The 19,883-nt window shown below is 44.6% G+C and overlaps 1 protein-coding gene and 1 non-coding gene across 6 annotated transcripts in view; one reads left to right on the top strand and one right to left on the bottom strand.

The window, feature by feature from the left end:
* PXK (PX domain containing serine/threonine kinase like) overlaps nt 1-19,883 on the bottom strand; it is a 75,070-nt gene that overhangs the window by 46,797 nt on the left and 8,390 nt on the right. For all 5 annotated transcript variants that reach the window (XM_070390879.1, XM_070390876.1, XM_070390880.1 and 2 more), the window contains exons 2-3: nt 3,172-3,222; nt 812-859 (exon numbers count right to left, since the gene is read on the bottom strand). In XM_070390879.1, coding sequence (XP_070246980.1) covers nt 812-859; nt 3,172-3,222 — 99 coding nt within the window. The remainder of the gene's footprint in view (nt 1-811; nt 860-3,171; nt 3,223-19,883) is intronic.
* Nucleotides 18,619-18,748, top strand: LOC138992866 (small nucleolar RNA SNORA38). Its single transcript, XR_011468190.1, has one exon. It is a non-coding gene; the product is annotated as a small nucleolar RNA SNORA38 (small nucleolar RNA).

Genomic DNA, 19,883 nt, shown 5'->3' with positions numbered 1-19,883 from the left:
AGCATTATGCTCCCTCCCAGCCAGCAGTCCTGTCCTTTCTGGACAGGACCAGAGGTCACTCCGACTAAGTGACAATGGCTAGCTCACCAAAGAAGGGAGCAGTCCTTCACCTCCCAGCTGAGCTGGTAAGAAGCCAAGCGCCCTGGCTCAGGTTTAAAGGGTTTTGTGTAACCAGTCCAATCTGAGCTATGACACAGCCCAATGGTGTTCAGTAACCCACGGCACGTGAAGACCAATCTGCCAGGAGAAGACATGGTGGAACTGCCACTATTTCCCTTAGTGCTAAAGCCCCTCCAGGACCAGCACTGACTGTGTTTCCAAAGCCTTTGCAGCTCATCTCTCTTTCCATTATGGCCACCAAGTTAGGGACACTGACATCAAAGGGATTTAGAACTATGTATTTAAGAGTAAAAGTTACACCGAAAAAGTCTCTAGTTAGTACTCAGCGTTGACCTGCAATGCTGACTATGCAGCCTGGTATAGAGAAAGCATCTGAGGGAGTTCCAGCTCCATCTCTAAGAGAACAACTCTAGCAATCCATTTAATGCTCCCAGCCCTGAGAAAAGGAGGTTAACTCATATCCCATCGCTGTGGTAAAGGGTGCAGTGCGGCCCAAAGGTACGCAGTCAGTCACAGGGTCGCTATTGTAAATCACGTTTGTTCCCAAAAGTCCATTTTTAAAGCCACACAACATCTGTTCCACTGGCCAGGGAAACCTGCTCATTTCTTGTTCCCGATATTGCCATTTCCAACTGGTTTCTAAGACATCTCAAGAAAGCAATGTGTGTCGTTAGTGTTTTAAAAGACTTACCTGCAAGCTGTTGTTCAGCAAATCAAAATCACTGTATCTCCTAATAATCTGTAAGAGACAAGACAGTGGTGTTTTAATTCAGCAAAGACCATCTCTTTTCATTTTCTTATTTAGTGTTTATTGGCATTCTAGAATCTGGGCACTGGCACTAAGGTCCTTAACGTGCTTAACTTACAGGCCCAGAAAACAGGCCTAGCAGTGTGCCCGAGCCGGCTGGCCATGGGATACTGCCAGCCAAACTCATAAGACGCCAACAGGTAAGAGACAGCAAGGATGTATCTTTTCAGGGCAAATCACCATTTATTTTTTATTTTATTTTTTATTTTTTAAAATATATTTTATTGATTTTTTACAGAGTGGAAGGGAGAAGGATAGAGAGTTAGAAACACCGATGAGAGAGAAACATCGATCAGCTGCCTTCTGCACACCCCCCACTGGGGATGTGCCCTCAACAAGGTACATGCCCTTGACTGGAATCGAACCTGGGACCCCTCAGTCCGCAGGCTGGCACTCTATCCACTGAGCCAAACTGGTCAGGGCGCAAATCACCATTTAAATATCTTTCTTATTAACCAGGCACCTAGAAAGATGACTTAATGATTTACCAAAAAAAGAAAAAGTTTTACTGAACATAAAATCAAAATTAAGGAGGTAGACAGTTTTGAAGCCATTTCATCTTTGACTGGATAAAACGCCCCCCAATTAAGATCCCACCACGCTGGAGACTGGTCCAGACCTGCGGGCAGTGAGTCCACAGCCCACACCTCTCCCAGGTTCCCAGTCCCCTGTGGGCAGACAGTCCAGCTTCCATTGTCTATACCTTCTTTCTTAGTTATGCCGATGCCATTGATTAGGCCAGTGATGTTCTTTTCTCATCTCATGGCACACATAAACTAATTACTAAATTTCTGAGGCACATCAAAAAATATATATTTTGCCGATCTGACAAAAAAAAAAAGGTGTAATATTGATTCATTCACACCAGATGGCTATTGCTGTATTGACTGTTGTCAGAATCAGTGCCACTAAAAAAATAAAAAATATATAAAATCAATAAAATAAAAATAAGTTAGTGCCCCTGACTAAATAGTCAGGTATAGCATGTTTTAAAAATTCTTGTGGCACACCAGTTGAAAATTTCTGGATTAGGCCATCACCAAATTCTACTAGCTCTCAGGCTCTGGGAAAGAAATTATTTCACTGTTGAATAGTTTGACTTCAACCATTACTGATGGTTCTCAAATGTTAACGTGCAGAAGAATTACCTGGAGGTCACCTAGGACCCTACCACCCAGAATTTAATTCAGTAGGTCTAGGGAATCAAACCCGTGACCTTGGCGTATGGGACAACACAACCAACTGAGCCAGGGCCCAGGAGTGGAATTTTAAATCACTCAGTCTGAAATTGCCTGATCGACACTGGTGAGGTAATCCGCCTGATAAGACCCAGCCTTCCCTAAGAAAAGGTGTCCTTGCCTGAAATAATCCATTCTTTTAACTTAGTCCCGGCCACCTTGTGCCTATAAGAACCTCCTATTTTGTACATCTCATCGGAGCACCTCTCCGGTTACTAGATGGGATGCTGCCCAGTTCACAAACCACTTAATAAAGCCAATGAGGACTTCGAATTTACTCTGTTGAATTGTGTTCTTTAACAGAGGTAAGAGTCAAGCTGGGCTGTGAAGGACAAGGTAAGATGGGAGATGGGAAGAAATGGCCTCCACACAGAATTGAGCCACCCTCTGCAAGTCAACTGGAAAGACCTCTAGATCTACGCAGGAAGTTCTCTCTCTGAGGCCACCACTGAGGAAAACAGAGCACACCATGAGGGAACCAGCACTAGAAATTGCCCATGAGTGAACTCGGAGTCCATGAAATGCAGTGTCCAAACTGTATAATGTCTAGGGCACTGTCTCACCTGCCCACCTGGTGGACTGAACCCTAACTTCCCCACCCAAACCAAGGCTGCAGGATGAGGTTTTAACTACTAGGAACAAAACAAGTAACTTGCCTATCCTACTTTGGGTCTAGCCAGAGAACAAAGTCCTAGACACTCTCCATGGTAATATCATATACAAACTAAACCAAATAATTGGCAATAGAAAAGCCTTTTATAATATACGTCTAAAAGCTAAAGATCCAGGGGCGGGCTGGAGGGAGTCACTGGGGGGAAAGGGGGACATATGTAATACTTTCAATAACAAAGATTTTTTAAGCTAAAAATTTATATCTAAAAGAAATATGATTTATATTTATGCGTGTTTCCATTTTTCCAGATTTTTAGATGCCACAGTCAGAATTTTGTTGAAAAGTTTAAAACACTTTTCTAATGACACACACACACACACACAAATGCTTACCTGCCAGCTGTTTTCTACAGAAATTCCTCTTTGAACCCGAATGATATACTCCTAAAAAAAAAAAGAGCCTCATTTATAAGACATCCAAATCAGAAGATCAAAAATAAGTGAAAATATCAGATAGACTTCAAAGAAAATTACTAGAGACAGAGAGGGACATTATGTAAAGATAAAAGGGTAATCTACCAGCAAGACATGGCAATTTTAAATGTGTATGCACCAAACACCAGAGATGCAAAATATGTGAAGCAAAAACTAAGAGAAATGAAAGAAGAAACTGACAAATCCACGATTATAGTTGCAGATGTCAACACCCCCTCTCGTCAATTGATAGAACAACTAAACAAAAGACTAGTAAAAATACAGAGGAACTCAACAATACCATCAACCGACAGCTGACTTAGCATTTTAGAAGACGCCATCCAACAACAGAATATACATTATTTTCCAGAGGATATACAGAGGGCAAATAAACACATGAAAATATGTTAAAGATTATTAGTTGTCAAACAAATGCAAATTAAGACCACAATGAGATATCACTTTACACCTATCAGAATGGCTGAAACAAAAAATAATACCAAATGCTGGCTAGGACATAGAGAAACTGGATCACTCATACACTGTCTATGCGAATGTAAAATAGTACAGCCACTCTGAACATAGTTTGGCAGTTTCCTAAAAAATTAAACATGCAACTATCATACAACACAACAATTGCATTCCCCGGCATTTAGCCCAGCGAAACGAAAATTTACATTCATACAAAAACTTGTACACGAAATGTTCGTAGCAGCTTTATTTTAAGAGCCCAAAAATAGAAACAAACCGGATGTCCTTTAACAGGTGCATGGTTAAACCCTGCTGCATCCAAAGCATGGAATACTACTCAGCAACAAAAAGAAATAAACTATCAATATGTGCAACATCTTGATGAATCTCCAGAGAATTATGCTGAGTGAAAAAAGCCAATTCCAAAAGATTATAAGCTACAGGTGGTCTCAAATTTATGATTTTTCTTACTACTTTACAATGGTGTAAAAGTGATAAGCACTCAGTAGAAACCCTACTTCAAACTATAAATTTTTATCTTTATCTGGGCTAGCAATATGCATGTGATACTTTCTCATGATGCTGGTCGGCGGTAGTGAGCTCCCAGTCCGCCCCAGGATCACAGGGTAAATCAGATACTCTATAGTGTACTGCGTTGCCAGCGGTTTTTGAATATCGTGTTTGAGCATGTTTAAGGTAGGCTAGGCGAAGCTATGAGGTTACATGTATTAGAGGCATTTTTGACTTCCGATATTTTCAACTTCAGATGGGTTTATCAGGATGTAACCTCATCATAAGTTGAGATGCATCTGTATATGATTTCATTTATATAATATTCATGAAATGACAAAATTATAAATATGGAGAACAGCTCAGTGGTTTCCAAGAGTTAAGGCAATGGAGTAGTAGGTTACATGTGGGAGGGACATGAGTGTGGCTATAGAAGTGTAACCATAAGAGAAGCTTCATTTCTTTAATATGACCTTTTCTTCTTTCTTTCCTTTTGATTCAAATTGGCCCCATCCAGCATCCTGACTCACCTGCCTTCTTCTCCCACGCATGTCCACTCCCTTAATCATTAAGCCCTCAGGACAATGAGGTTCTGATCAGCATCAATAATCTTAGGAACAATGTCACGTGTCTGTTGACCCCAGAGACAGAGTTTCAGTCAAGCTCCCTATCACATCTAGGCCTCAGTTGTGTTTCAGCTCCAGATCCAAGAAAATAGAGCGAAATCAGATGACGTGACACCTTGGCTGACATCAGGACCAGATGCACTGACCAAGGAACCCCTGAACTCCTACCCTGACACCCACCAATCAGTAGAGACCACGACCCTCACTCCCTTAGTCACCAGGATTAATGATTTCTCCCCTATATAATTTATCCCCTGGGAGCCATCAGGAGCCATCTTTGGGCATTAGCTCACCTGTAACTCTGGGTGTGGGCCACTTCCTAAAAATAAACCCTGACTTTCTCTGCGGCAAACTCCTGTTTGTGTCGTATTGGGCTTTGATGCACGCAGGCAAATGGACTCCTTTAGGTAATAGAAGGGCAAAGTGAGGTGCTATGGTTTGAATGTTTATGTCCCTCAGATTTTATATGTTGAAACACTAACTGCCAAATATGATGGTATTAGGAGGTGGGGCCTTCAGGAGGTCATGAGAGTGAAATCCTCATAGTGGCATTAGTGCCTTACCAAAGAGGCTCCAGAGGGACCCCTTGCCCCTTCCACCGTGAGGACACTTTGAGAAGCTGCCAGCTGTGAACCAGGAAAAGGACCCTCACTACAAGGTGATTATGCTGGGACCTTGACCTTGGACTTCCAGCATCCAGACTGTGATAAATAAATTTCCATTGTGCATAAGCCAGCCAGTTTATGGTACTGTTATAGCAGCCTGAACAGACTAAGACACAGGGATGCTTGGATGGATGATGAGGGAGAGAGAGTTTGCCACCCTACCATATGCCTCTTTTGGGATGTTGGTTATTTTAGACTGGTTAATTTTAAGAACCAGAAGACAAGACAGAAGCTCTGAAAAGCCAAGTAGAAGTTACCCTCTGTAAAGCATACGCACAATAGTAAAGGTGTTTCCCCCACTGTACAGCCCGCCTTCACTATCAATGGAGAGGGCATGGGCTTCAATCTACCACAATCTTACCCTTGTATACTGAGCTTTTCCTATAATCCTCCACAATTTACTCCCACCCTCAAGATCTTCTTTTGTCTTTAGCTGAAGGTGTTATTTAAGGTGATGGCTTCTGTCATTTTGGCAAATTACTCCATATTCCTGGCATCCCAGGAAGTAGAGTTATTAAACTTAGAATTTTCTCCTGCTAATCTGTCTTATGTCAATTTGATTATTAGGCCAGCCAAAAGAACCTTAGAGGGTACAGAAACATTTTTCCTCCCCAAGAATGGAAATGGTCTGTATCTTGACTGTACTGATGTTAATGTCCTGGTTGTGATATTATCTTACAACTCCAGTTTCATAAGATAAACCATTGAAAGTAATTGGGTAATAGATATATGGGATTTCTCTGAATTGTTTCTTACAACTGCACGTGAATCCACAACTATCTCAAAAAGTTTAATCTTACGTATTCAAAAATAGATGTGAAAGCAGTCAGAAGACTAAGAGCCATGATTTTTAGTGTTGGAATTTCGCATTTTATATGCACAGTCAGTTAGAAAAGTCCATGATTAAGAAAGCAAGTAAAGCCCGGCTGATATGGCTCAGCGGTTGAGCGCTGACCCAGGAACCAAGAGATCGCTGGTTCAATTCCCATTAGGGCACATGCCCAGGTTTCGGGCTCAATCCCCAGTAGGAGGTGTGCAGGAGGCAGCCAATGGATGATTCTCTCTCATTGATGTTTCTATCTCTCTCTCCCTCTCCATCCTCTCTGAAATTATATATATAATATATATATATATATATATATATATATATATATATATATATATATATATTTAAAGAAAGCAAGTAAAAAGGTGGAATAGATACGTAGTGATGGCATTTTCCAAAGAGATCATATCTGGTGACCCCTCCAAAACCTATCTGATCATTAAAATCTCCTGTCCCTGGGGAGCAGGGAGAGGAGAGAGTGTTAAAAATACGCATTCCCAGGCCTTGCATAAGACTCGCTGAATCAGAATCTCTAGGTTAAAACCTAAGAATTAGAAGTTTTAAGAGCCTCCCCTGGTAATTCTTAAGTAAGCAAGAAACACAGACCTAGTCCAGTCTTATGCTTATATACACGGGAGTTTATGATGAAGGTATGGTAGGCAGTTAGACAGACATAAGCAGAGCAAGGATGATGGGCCAGGATTGAAGGTCACCAGAGCAGAAAGCCCCAGGTGCCTAGCAATGGGTAAAACCCGGAAAACAAGGACCTCACCCCCAGGGTAACCTTTCCTCCCCTAGGATATTGCTGGTGATGCAGTCCGGACCTCCCCTGGCAAGTTGCTCATTATGTGGGTTAGACCCCCTTAGAGGGGAATAAACAAGAGGGCTGGAGCCCCCAGGACAATGTGATTCTAACCCACATCATATACATCTAGGCCTCAGTTGTGTTTCCCGTTCCAGGCCCAGAAAACCAACAAACCAGAGAAGCGACACCATGGCTGACCTCAGGTCCAGCTACACTGAATAATGACCCCCCTGTCCTGGTTCCGACCCATCAGTGGAGACCATGACCCTGAAAGGACACACCTGGAAAACTGATGACTATTCTATTGGATCCTCCCATGAGACCTCAGATAAACACCCTCAAGATGGAGGACTCAGTGTGGCTCTCTCCATGGGGCGCTTCTGACCTTCCCTACCCCTTTCCCAGGCACGTTTTCCTCGCATCTCTTTCTCCTAAGCTCCAGGGCCCTTTTCTGCCTCTGTAACTTGTTTCCTGAGCCCATTTCTTCTACCTCTGTGACTTTTTATTTTTTGTTTGTTTTAATTTATCTTTATTGTTGAAAGTATTACAGATGTTCTCTTTTTCCCCCCCATTGGCCCCCTCCACCTGGATCCCGCCCCTTCCCCAGACTTTCGATGCACTATTGTGTCTGTCTATCTATCTATTTATCTACTATCTATCTATCTATCTATTATCTATCTATCTATCTATCTATCTATATATGAAAGCTTAGAATTACTCAATTATATGTGCTAGTTTCAGCTCTACTATCAGAATGTAAAAGCCCAGAAAATTTGCCAGTAAGACAGTTCTGAGAAAATTTCAAAGCTAACGGACTGATCCCATAGACACGTTTTTCTGATGTCTACAGTTGGGGGGAAATGTTAATTCTCAAAAATCATTTGGAGCATCCATTGCTTCACTATAATTTACCAGAGAGGAAGTTTAAAGTTTGGACCTGTGTTTTACAAAGATGTTACTGCCATTGCAAACATCAACCAGCACCTATCATGTTCCAATCCCTGTGCTTGGCTCATGCTGGGGATTAACTCCAAACAAGAAAGGTCTAGTCGACCATTGCTCCGTGTGTACCTGGTAGACACATAGTTTAGATTTTTCTTTTAAACTTGGCTATAAAATGGCACACGATAATGTTTGGGAAAAGCCTTTGCCGAAGGGAAGCAGTAGCTACAAGATCGGGCCCGGCTGGGTGCTGATGTCGGACTGTAATATCCCAAAATGACACATTAACTAATGTTCCTGCCAACACACTCTCTGTTTAGGCCAGTGTTCTCCAAAAAGGATGACTGTGCCCCCCGAGGACAACGGGCAGTGTTTGGAGACATCTCTGATTGTCACAGGGAAGGGGAGGGGGTTGCTACTGGCATCTATCGACAGAGACCAGGAATGCTGCTAATATCTACAAAGCATAGGACAGCCCCTACAGCAGAGGACTTCTGGCCCAAATGTCAACAGTGCAGAGGTGGAGAGACTCGAGTTCAGGAGCATTGAGTACCCGGGTCATCCTGGTCCATGGGATGCGGGGTGCTGGAGGGGGTCACTTCTATTACCCTCTGCCCTTGGCCACAGCCCACAGTGGGTGGTGCTTTGAGGCGCTGGTAACTGAGTGTACACAAAAGCATTTGTAACATGTGCACATCCACTTAGAAGGTACACCCAGTTACCAGCGCCTCAAAGCACCACCCACTGTGTTCTCCTGTAAAGACACCTTATGAATGAGGCTCCACCCTGGCCAGTTTAGCTCAGTGGATAGAGCGTCAGCCCTGAAGGGTCCCAGCTCTGATTCGGGTCAAGGGCAAGAACTTCCGTTGCAGGCTCAATCCCCGGCCCTGTCAGGGTGTGTGTGGGAAGCAGCCAATTGATGTGTCTCTCTCACACTGATGTTTCTCTCTCCCTGTGTCTCCCTCTTCCTTCCACTCTCTCTAAAAATCAATAGAAAAGTGTCCTCGGGTGAGAATTAACAAAAAGAAAAAAGAATGAGGCTCCAGCCCTGGCAGCATGGCTTCGTGGTTAGAGAGTCACACACCAAGGGATCTTGAGTTCAATTCTGGATCAAAGGCACATACCTGGATTTCAGGTTCTATCCTGGCCAGGTCAAGGTGTGTGAAGGAGGCACCCCATCAATGTGTCTCTCTCTTTTTTTTTTTTTTTTTTTTAAATATATTTTATTGATTTTTTACAGAGAGGAAGGGAGAGAGATAGATAGTTAGAAACATCGACGGGAGAGAAACATCGATCAGCTGCCTCCTGCACATTTCCCACTGGGGATGTGCCCGCAACCCAGGTACATGCCCTTGACCGGAATCGAACCCGGGACCCTTCAGTCTGCAGGCCGACGCTCTATCCACTGAGCCAAACCGGTTTCAGCCAATGTGTCTCTCTCACATCGATGTCTTTCTCTCTCTCTCTCTCTCTCTCTCTCTCTCATCCCTCCCCTCCCCCTCCCCCCATCTCCTTCCACTCTCTCTAAAAATCAATGGGGAAATATCCTCCGATGAGAATTAACAACAACAGCAAAAAGAATGAGTCTCAGAGTAGTCCCCACCCTCCACCCCATGCCATCTGCCATGTGGTTACAGATACAGAAAGACAATAGGAAATAAGATAAGGTGATGTTGTTCAGAAATAGTTTATTCCACTTCAGTGGAGCAAGTTCTTCCTTAACTATAAAACATTTAAATTATTTTAGTTTGTTTGATTCCACCATCCAGCCTGACCCAAAACCAAAAAAACCACACTTTCACCTCAAATCTCCAATGCTATGAACTGAAAAACATAGTATGGCTGTCTAAAGCTTACAACCAGGCTGCAGTTCTCACTAACACAGAGAGAAGAGTGCCCTGGAGACCAGCAGAAACCCTGCATTGGAAGCCTGGCCTCCACCTCCGGAGCTGGAGTCAGCAGCCAGAATCCTCCAGTGAATCACTCCCAGCTTCGCCACCCTGTGCTGTGGAACAGAGCCTGTGTGTGCAGAACACGGAGGCCCATCAGGCATAGGAGGGGGGCAAAGAGCCCTGCAGGGCAGCCCTGAGTCACACAGACCTATGCCCCCAAACGGTGCCATCTGTTGCCACTTCCCCAAAGGGCCTTCTTCCTGCTCCTCCTCAGGACACCACACCCTTATCTTGGAGGGGCAGGGTGGCTGCTTGTCAAGCCCTAGCATGTGGGCATTTGGGCAAGTCAGTGTGGTCTGGTGCTGAGTTCTTCAAACTGGAAAGGCACCAGGGCCATGTGATTTCTGACTTCAGTAAAAGAATTCATGGAAAGTGAGCACTGATTCTGTGCCAGGAATGTTACTAAACTCCTTACTCAATAGTCCTCATTCAATTCTCACTGCTGCCTCGCCCTAGACGGCAGGCGCTCTCAGCTCTCTCAGCTCAGCAAGGGAAAGTGAGCTCTCCAAGGTCACACAGCTAGGAAGCAGCTGACGGGGGACTGGAACCCAACTTGCTGGCTCTAAGACTATCCAACCTGCCAGTCATGGCTGGCAGCCCCGTGCCCATGAAGATGGGGGTCCTCTAGCCTGTGGAATTCAGGTGGTTCACCCCCAATGGTGTAGACCTATGGACTCTTAGCCTGAGACCCTGGGGGTAGAGCTGTCATTGCCACACCATTGATTAATGCTCCCAACATAAGCCATTTTCCAAGTAAGCGTCCTTACTGGCATTTTGTGTCTCCTGAGTTTCCAAAAAAGATATTTAAGATTTCACTACACAGTAGCTGTATGTAACGCTGCCTCAGTTTGGTGAGATTTTAGGAAAACCACGGAAGAAAATTTATTTTGAATCTGTCTGGCTCCAAATTACTTTAGTGAGGCTACAAACACAGACCACTTTGAAAGAAATGTGTTAAAAGAACTAAAGCCAAAACTTAAGCAAACCTTCAAGTCAGCCTAACCCACGTAATTCTTCTCTAACCCACATAATTTTCTCTCTTCCCTTTTGGCACAGCGATTGGATTTACCCTGAGACTCAAAGTACAGAAAGACGAGGAAGCTCTTCGGAGAGATGTTACACAGAACCTGTCAGTGTTCCCACGTGTCGACCTCTAAAGCACAGGCTCCCAACTCAGCTGCATTCTAGAATCACCAAGAGAACTTAAAAAAAGTTTTTAATATTTTTATTTTATTTTATTGCTATATAGAGATATAAAGATAAATTTTGTTTATTTCAGAGAGGAAGGGAGAGGGAGAGAGAGATAGAAACATTCATGATGAGAGAGAATCATGGATCGGCTGCCTCCTGCACACCCTCTACTGGGGATCGAGCCTGCAACCTGGGCATGTGCCCTTGACTGGAATCGACCCCAGGACCCTTCAGTCCACAGGCTGATGCTCTATCCACTGAGCCAAGCCCTCTAGGGCTTATTGCTTTTTAGAGAGAGAGGAAAGGAGAGGGAGAGAGAGAGAAAAACATCGATGTGAGAAACATCGACTGGTTGCCTCCAGGTATGTGCCCTAACTGGGAATTAAACCACAACCTTTTGTTGTACCGGACAATGCTCCAACCCACTGAGCAACCCGGCCAGGGCACCTAGAGAATTTTTTAAAAAGATACCTACTTAGACCCTACTGTCTGAGATTCTGATTTAACTTGCCTGGGCTGAGGCACAGGCATTAGTAGGACTTAAAACTTCCCCAGGTGAGTCTACTGTGCTGCCAGGGGTGAGAATCATGGTTCTAAAACCTCCTGAATAGGAAGCAGCTTCACACTACAAAAATAAAAGCATTCTCAAGAGAGGAAGGAAACAAGTGAACCAGCACCCGCCAAACCCACCCACCCTCAGCCTCCTGCAGCCCCCACCTCCCGCTCTTCAGGAGCACTCACTCTCCTGTCTTCTTGGGCACAGGGGGTACTTATCCCAAGCCCGCAAGGACCCTGTAGTGGTGGCTTCCACAGACACCACTCACCATCTGTCAAGGGCCCTGTAGGTGAGCCCGGAAGAGCCGCTGCCCTCATTTACAGCTGGGACATGAGTCTGTGAGAGGACAGGGGCCTTGATTAGAGAGTGCCAGTGCTAGATCTGGGCCAGAAGGGCAGCTCTGTTTCCAGCACCCACTAACTACCCCGCCCCTCTGGGTTCACCCCTAACCTGCTTCCTCCTCCAAAAGCCCTGCGAAGAACGCTGAGCACAAGTGACCCTGCTGGGCAGCCCACACTATATGCTACTTCAGGCTCAGGAGCCTTCCAGGGACCCACGGGCCGCAGGATAGAACCCACACTCCCTGGCCTAGCTTCCATGTGCTTCGACCACCTGACCCTTTCTACCACTAGACCACCCTAGCTCTTTCTTTGTACTTAAACCCTCTACCCAGTCAGACTTTTTGTATCTAAACACGCTGAATGCCCTTGCTTTGCTGTTCTGCCTATTCAAGACTCAGTCCAACCTTTTCATCATGTTCCTGCTATTTTTGCCCCATGTCTGTCTATGTTTGGGAATCTCTCCAACTGGATTAATTTCTTCATGGGCTGGAATCACACATTTCTTTGTATTCCAAATAGCAACCAGCACAAGGTCAGGCCAATCACAGAAGCATGACAAACACTCACTGATGAATATTTGTTGACGGACGGCTTGCACCTCTGGCAACGAGAAAGCATAATGCCCCTTTCCATGTGCGCCTCCATCCAGGTCAAATAGCACTCTCCAGAAAACCTCCAGTGATCGCCCGAGCCCTCAGACTAAATCAATATTCAAACCCACAGAGTCACACAGCACAACTGCAGTGGGCAGCCTCACCCTGAAGGACAGCAAGGTTTCTAAGGAAGTTCTCAGTTGCAGGACTTGTGCTCAGCTCACTGGCCACCTGCCTGGCTGCTTACGGTTCTTAATATCTCACTTAGAATTCATGATTACTCCTTGATCTGCTAAATATTCAGTATTTATCATTGTCTTATCTGCAGATTCTCAGTGCTGAAACGTACCTATGCTTAACTTTAATTGCTGTTCAGTCCAATAATGTGCAAAACCTGCCCCCCAAAACCAACGAAAACATTAAGGATATTAAAAGCATCTGAAGAATCACCATTATCTTGACCTACATTGTGGCAGGGGAGGGAAGCCAAGTGCATCTCCTTTTCAACTAAAATAAATTTCATTTGAAATCTAACTGTTGGGATCATAGAACTGTGTGCTTTAAGTTTATGCAAAACAAATTCTCCAGTTTCTAGTCTGTGCTCACAGAAGGGACAAGGAACACAGCACAAGCACGCTTTGATTCATGCAGGGCGATGCAGGGCCCTGTCCCCCGTGGCTCAGTCCTCTCCCTTCTTCCGGCCTTTTGAAGTCAATGCTCTTCTCTGTGGGACAGGCTCCTGCCCTGCCAGAGGGGGGCTAGTCTCCACACCGACTTCAAAGACAGCCCATGTTCCAGCGAGAGAAATACTGCAAAGCAGCATCACAAATTCTCCTGACCTCAGACATGACTACAGAATGGATACAGCACTTTCAAGAGCAGCTCCTGTAGCATTCTACAGTACAATGACCTTTAAATGACACCAAAGCAAATTACATAATTGGTAAGATGGGGACCCAGTATTCCATCTTACAACCAAGCAATAAAAGAAAAACCTTCAACAATATGAGGTGCAATTAAATAGTAATTAAAAATGAAATGTAATCTTCACCAGTTCAATAATCCTCCCATCCCTTGCGCCAACACCCTAAAAGTGTAGAAACAGACACAGTGAACCACTCACCACATTATGTGACTGCCAAAAAAGACAGTCAAACACACAAACTCCAATCTGGTTGGAAAGAATGATTTTTCTGTGGGCTCTGGCAGCTCAGGTGGCCACCTCCCCTTCCCTAGTGCCAGTGCTAGATCTGCCTCCTGCACAACCCCTACTGGGGATCGAGCCTGCAACCCTGGCACCAGCCCCGGTACCTGCCAGGACTGAAGTGCACCTCTCCTGGGGCCACCTCCCTACCCACCCCCATTTGCCACTGCCCCAAAGACAGGCCCCCAGGAGCTTGAAGGAGCAGCTGGCCACTGTGTGCCGATGACCCACAATGTGCCCCCTCCCCATACCATCTCCCAAGTCCCCAGGGGAAAGGGCACCAGCTTCCCATTTACAGAGACCTGATGGTAACTGGCACGTGGTAGCTTTTGTGACCTCACTTCTCTGAGCGTCAGTTTATTCATCTACAAAATCATACCTTCCAGCAGGGTTGTGGGGGCTGTCAGAGGAGATCGTGTATTTAGAGCATCCGGCACAAAGGCCAGCTCTGTAACGTCTCTGCTAAGAAATCAGCAAACACAAGGTGTCTGCAGGGAATGCATCTCGGCTTTAATCAGCAAGCACAGGAGACAGCAGCAGCTACGAGGAGCGCCGAGGAATAACAAAAAGCAGCCATTACCTTTGAACATGGGAATCAATCTCATCAGTCTCTGACTCCTAACAGGGAGTGCCACACTCCAGCCTCTACTGTCCCAGCTTCTGCATCACTTTCAAAGAGGGCTCATTAAAAAGCCTGCCCCTCAAATAACCTGGGCATCAACAACAGAGAAACTGTAAGTTACTTATGGTTTATCCATTTAGTGGAAGAATATGCAAGACTTTAAAAAGGTGTTTTAAAAGAATTTTTTATTATATGGGGAAAAGTGTTATGCTATAATGTTAAATATAATAAAAAGGATAAAAAATTCTGTGGTAACTTTGACAGGAAGAGGGAATTACACCAAATGGTAACAGTGGTTGTCTCTGGAGAAAAAATTATGTGTTGCTTAAATTCTCTTAGCTAATTTTTCTATATTTTTCAGGATATCCTCAATGAGCATATATTATTTTTCTAATCAGGAAAAACAAGTTTTTAAAAAGTTCCTTGGTTTGCTACACATGTGATTTAAAACATGCTACTTTAGCCTGGCCGGCATGGCTCAGCAGTTGAGCATCAACCTATGAACCAGGAGGTCAACTGTTCAATTCCCAGTCAGGGCACATGCCTGGGATGCAGGCTCGGTCCCCAGAGAGGGACTTGCAGGAGGCAGCCAATCAATGATGCTCTCATCATTGATATTTCTATCTCTTCCTCTCCCTACCGCTCCGTAAACAATACAAATATTTTTAAAAAATAAAAATAAAGCACACTACTTTAACATAAGGGTTCCTGAGTGATGAAATAAGGATTGAGACGATCTGAGCTTGGTAAGAGCACCGTGTATTATCAATGATAAATGCAAACGATCAGCTTTCTTCCTTTGGTGAGGGAACTGTTTAGTCATTTTACGACTCATCAGCACTATTACTGGGGAGACAAGGAAACCGGGAAATGAAAGTCAAATAAAGTAACCCTTTCACTGGCATCAGGGGTGGTAACCATTTGGTGGGAGCCCTAGCTGGTCTGGCTCAGTGGATAGAGCATTGGCCTGCAGAATGTAGGGTCCTGGGTTCGATTCCAGTCAAAGGCACATGCCCAGGTTTCAGGCTTGATCCCCAGTAGGGAGTGTGCAGGAGGCAGCCAATCAATGATTCTCTTTCATCATTGATGTTTCTAGCTCTCTCTCCCTCCACCTTCCTCTCTGAAATCAATAAAAATACATTTAAAAAATTTGGTGGGAAAAAAGCTTGAAATTATGAGTTCAAGTCAAACGAGGGGAATCCCTACTGGTTTCAATAATTTATAGTAGAACCAGTCACCATCACTAAGGCTCGCGGAGAGGCTACACATAAATGTATTCTACATAAGCTAAAAGTGTCAGTGTTCTCCTGAGACACGAGTTCCCATTCATAACCAGCCATGTGACTCTGAGCCGTGTGCCGTGTAACCCCTCAGAGCTAGCTCACGGTAGTAACTGATTATGGAGCACTTACTCTACGCCTTCAGCTTATTGCATCTCCCAGCAATGCTTGGAGGTGTCACTATCTCTCTTTTACAAGAACCCCAAGGCTCAGAGAGCATAAATGCCTTAGACAAGTATACTGCTAAGTGATAACCGTGGACTTCACCATGGGCCTGTGTGGCCCAGGGCACAGCAGTTCCTACATTCTGCGGCCTTGGGCAGAATGCTTTCACATCATATACCCTCTCATCTTGATGAACAGAGGTGAGCTGAACAGGCAGAACCAGTCCATCAAGTCAGGAAGAAGCTGGAGAGAGTGAGGGGCGGATGCAGACAAGAACCCTGGGGAGGGGGGAGGGTGTAAAGTGACCTAACATAGCTGTAAGCTCTCAGAACTCCCCCTGGCTTAGTCTCCTGACTTTAACATCCCTGCACTTTGTAACCCTCCTCCGACACAGACACACGTACACAGACTGCTGTCTGTAAACCTGGCGGAATGTGACCTGGCACTGCATAGAAGCCGCTGCAAATAAGGAAACAATGCTCTCCCCGCCATGTTAAATAAGCCACGTGAACACAGGCAGGTTCTGAAGAAGCGGAAAGGAGCATTTTTATATGAGTGTGCCTCAAGGAGACATCAGGGTTATGGAGTACCCAGCAATTTGAGTGGCAGTTCATTTCAGTTGTGCCAAAATGGAACTGGCTCTTGGAGTAGGTTGTTTTGCTTCCACACTATGCTCCTGTTAAAAGTTAACCACAGCTGCACAGTAAGTGAGCCTCCCTCCTGTCTTACTGTTACAAGCCACGGAGGCTCTGGTCTCAGTGGACGCAAAGCCGCACTGGAGGCAGGGCTAGCAGGTCCTCTCCAGCTCAGCCTCTCTCCGCGGTTCAGCGGTTAGAAGGAAGGAATGACCTAAGGCTGTAACGTCCAACATGGTAGCCACTATGAACATCTGGCTTGTACCACTGAGGGACCAAATTTTAAACTTCATTAACTTAAAGTAGTCTAGTGACGACAGTACTGGACAGTACAGTTATAGCTACTTATTTGCAGATGTAAACATAAATATTTTTTTTAATGTAAGCATATTAAACACTGTTATGATTTGCTTTATTTCTACTAAAAATATCAAATGAATCTCTTTCCATACTAGTATTATTTTTCATGTCTATATCTGTGCTGTCCAATATAGTAGCCAAAAGCTATTGAACACTAGTCCAATTGAGATGTGTTGTAATTGTAAAATATACAAGAGTTCAAAAATTTTGTACGACATAATGAACATAAAACATATTAATAATTTTTAGACTGACTACCTGTTGAAATGATATTTTGGACACAATAGGTTATAATATTTAAATTAATTTCACCTGTTTCTCTTTACTTTTTAAATGTGGCTACTAAAAATATTTTAATTATATAAGTGACTTGCATTCTGTTTCCACTGGACAGCACTACCCTAAGGCCTCCACTGTATGTAATGAATTGACTCCATTCCTATGGACGGGAGAACTGAGAAAACGGTCACCCAAATCAGTGTCTGGTGGGTTAGTAACAGTTTAGAACACGATGGACAACTAGAGGCTCTGGAAGGTGTTTCAGGATTTATGTGTTAATGCCAATGAGGTTTCTATTTTATTTCTACTTTAAAAAAAAATCAGTCAATAAAGTGAATTATTTAAATATTTTCTCACTTTACCCTTAGCTGGTTTGGCTCAGTGGACAGAGCGTTGGCCTGAGGACTGAAGGGTTCCGGGTTCAATTTCAGACAAGGGCACGTATCTCGGTTGCAGGCTCAATCCCCAGCCCTGGTCAGATGCGTGCAGGAGGCAACCAATCGATGTGTCTCTCTGAGTCTCTCCCTCTCCCTTCCACTCTCTCTCATAAAAAAAAAAAAAAAAAAGAAAGAAAATCAAGGAAAAATGTCCTTGGGTGAGGATTAAGAAATATTCTCTCCCTTTAACTGAGACTAAGAGCCTCAAGTATGCACTCAGGAAGTATGGGAAGAGTCATGGAGATCTAAAGAACATGGTCATGATTCAGTTGGTTTATCATGGTTTTGACCATCACACAGCTTTTTAATTGACTTTGCTCTTTGTCATATTATGATTTCATTTACACCCATAATTAACCATGACTAAAGGCTGGCTTAAGGAATGCCAAAAGCAAAACATGAGTTAGTGAGAAGTTAGAAATATGATAAGTAGAATCATCGTCAAAGTGGTAATTCTGCCAATTGTCTGAGATGCTCTTTGCCAGTGCCTTAAGTTGTAGTCATCTTGTCACAATTCTTAATGTCTTTAATATTTCAAAACCCTTATAATTCAGATCCCACGCATTAATATCAGTTTTAATAATGCACTGATCTGAATAAAATACTTTTTAGATTTAAAATAATTTCCCTGGGGGTGAGCGGGGGCGGGGGTTCAATCAGTATAACAATGAAAGGAGTTTATAAGTTAAAGAGAAACAGGGGGCCTGGCTGGTGTGGCTCAGCAGTTGAGCGTCGACCTATGAACCAGGAGGACATGGTTCGATTCCAGGTCAGGGCACATGCCTGGGTTGCAGGGCTCGGTCCCCAGTGGGGGGCATGCAGGAGGCGGCTGATCAGTGATTCTCTTTCATCATTGAGGTTTCTCCCTCTCCCTTCCTCTGAAATCAATAAAAAATATATATTAAACCCTCCGACAAAGGTATGTCTGTGGGTCCCTGTCTTTGGACATGTAAGAACTGGAGGCAAAGAAATGGGACATGGAGAAGTCTGGAGCCAGCTTGCTCCCTGCAGGCTCAAGATCAGCCACCCCACATAGGAAAAAAGAAAAAACAAACAAACAAACTATATATATATATATATATATATATATATATATATATTTTTTTTTTAAGAAAAGAAAAATGGGGAGTGGGGATTTAGAACATGTCCTCTGAAAGGCTGTTAAGCCTTTCCTAATTCCCTAAATCCAGGAGGTCCTGGGTGGACGGAGCTACTCCCACAGTGCCCTCACCGCTCCCACAGTGCCCTCGCCGCTCCCACAGTGCCCTCACTGCTCCCAGGCAGACCAGCAGTGCATTCAATGCCCTCCATCACCTTTGGTTTCGGTGTCTGCCACCGCTGTGAGCTCCCTGTTCCATTCATCTTTCATTGTAACACACAGCACAGTGCCTGGCACACAGGACACTCTTCACAAGTGCTTGCTAATGTTCCAGCCCCTTAGAGGCTTTCTGACATAGACACAGAGAAAACTGTCCAACCCCAGGGTACATACACGTCCACTTCGGGGAAAGGAAGCAGCTGGGCTATGGGAACACCATGCCTTTCCCAGGGAGCAGCATTCTGAAGGTGCCAGTCACCTCCCAGCCATTCCCTGTGCTCTGCTGGGTCCGTGGGTGCTGCCACTTTGGCCCAATCCCTGGCCTGACACTAAAGGTCTAGAGCAGTGGTTCTCAACCTTCTGGCCCTTTAAATACAGTTCCTCATGTTGTGACCCAACCATAAAATTATTTTCGTTGCTACTTCGTAACTGTCATGTTGCTACTGTTATGAATCGTAATGTAAATATCTGATATGCAGGATGGTCTTAGGCGACCCCTGTGAAAGGGTCATTCGACCGCCAAAGGGGTCACGACCCACAGGTTGAGAACCGCTGGTCTAGTGTGAGCAGGCCCAATTCAGGCTTCATTTCCCTCTGTTTGGGCAAACAGGAAAGGGTGCATGCAAGTGTGTGCCTGCGTGCGTGCGTGCGTGCGTGCATGCATGTGCGTGTGCGTGCGTGCTAAAGTGCAATGAGTGTGTGCGTGCCTACAGTGCAATGAGTTCCTGCCCAGGAATCACGTGCCACCTGGATTGAACACTGCTTTTCCTTTTCACCTCGGCAGGTGGTTCTTAGATATTTTTACATACAGGATTCTGCCATACCAACACTCCATTCATCCCCTCTCTCCACC

The sequence above is a fragment of the Myotis yumanensis genome, unplaced genomic scaffold (genome assembly GCF_028538775.1).
Source record: "Myotis yumanensis isolate MYYU_CA2020_CCGP unplaced genomic scaffold, mMyoYum1.0.hap1 SCAF_14, whole genome shotgun sequence".
In the NCBI taxonomy this organism is placed as follows: domain Eukaryota; kingdom Metazoa; phylum Chordata; class Mammalia; order Chiroptera; family Vespertilionidae; genus Myotis; species Myotis yumanensis.
Note: the sequence above shows the minus strand (reverse complement) of the source record. Positions and strands in the feature narration are given on the sequence as shown.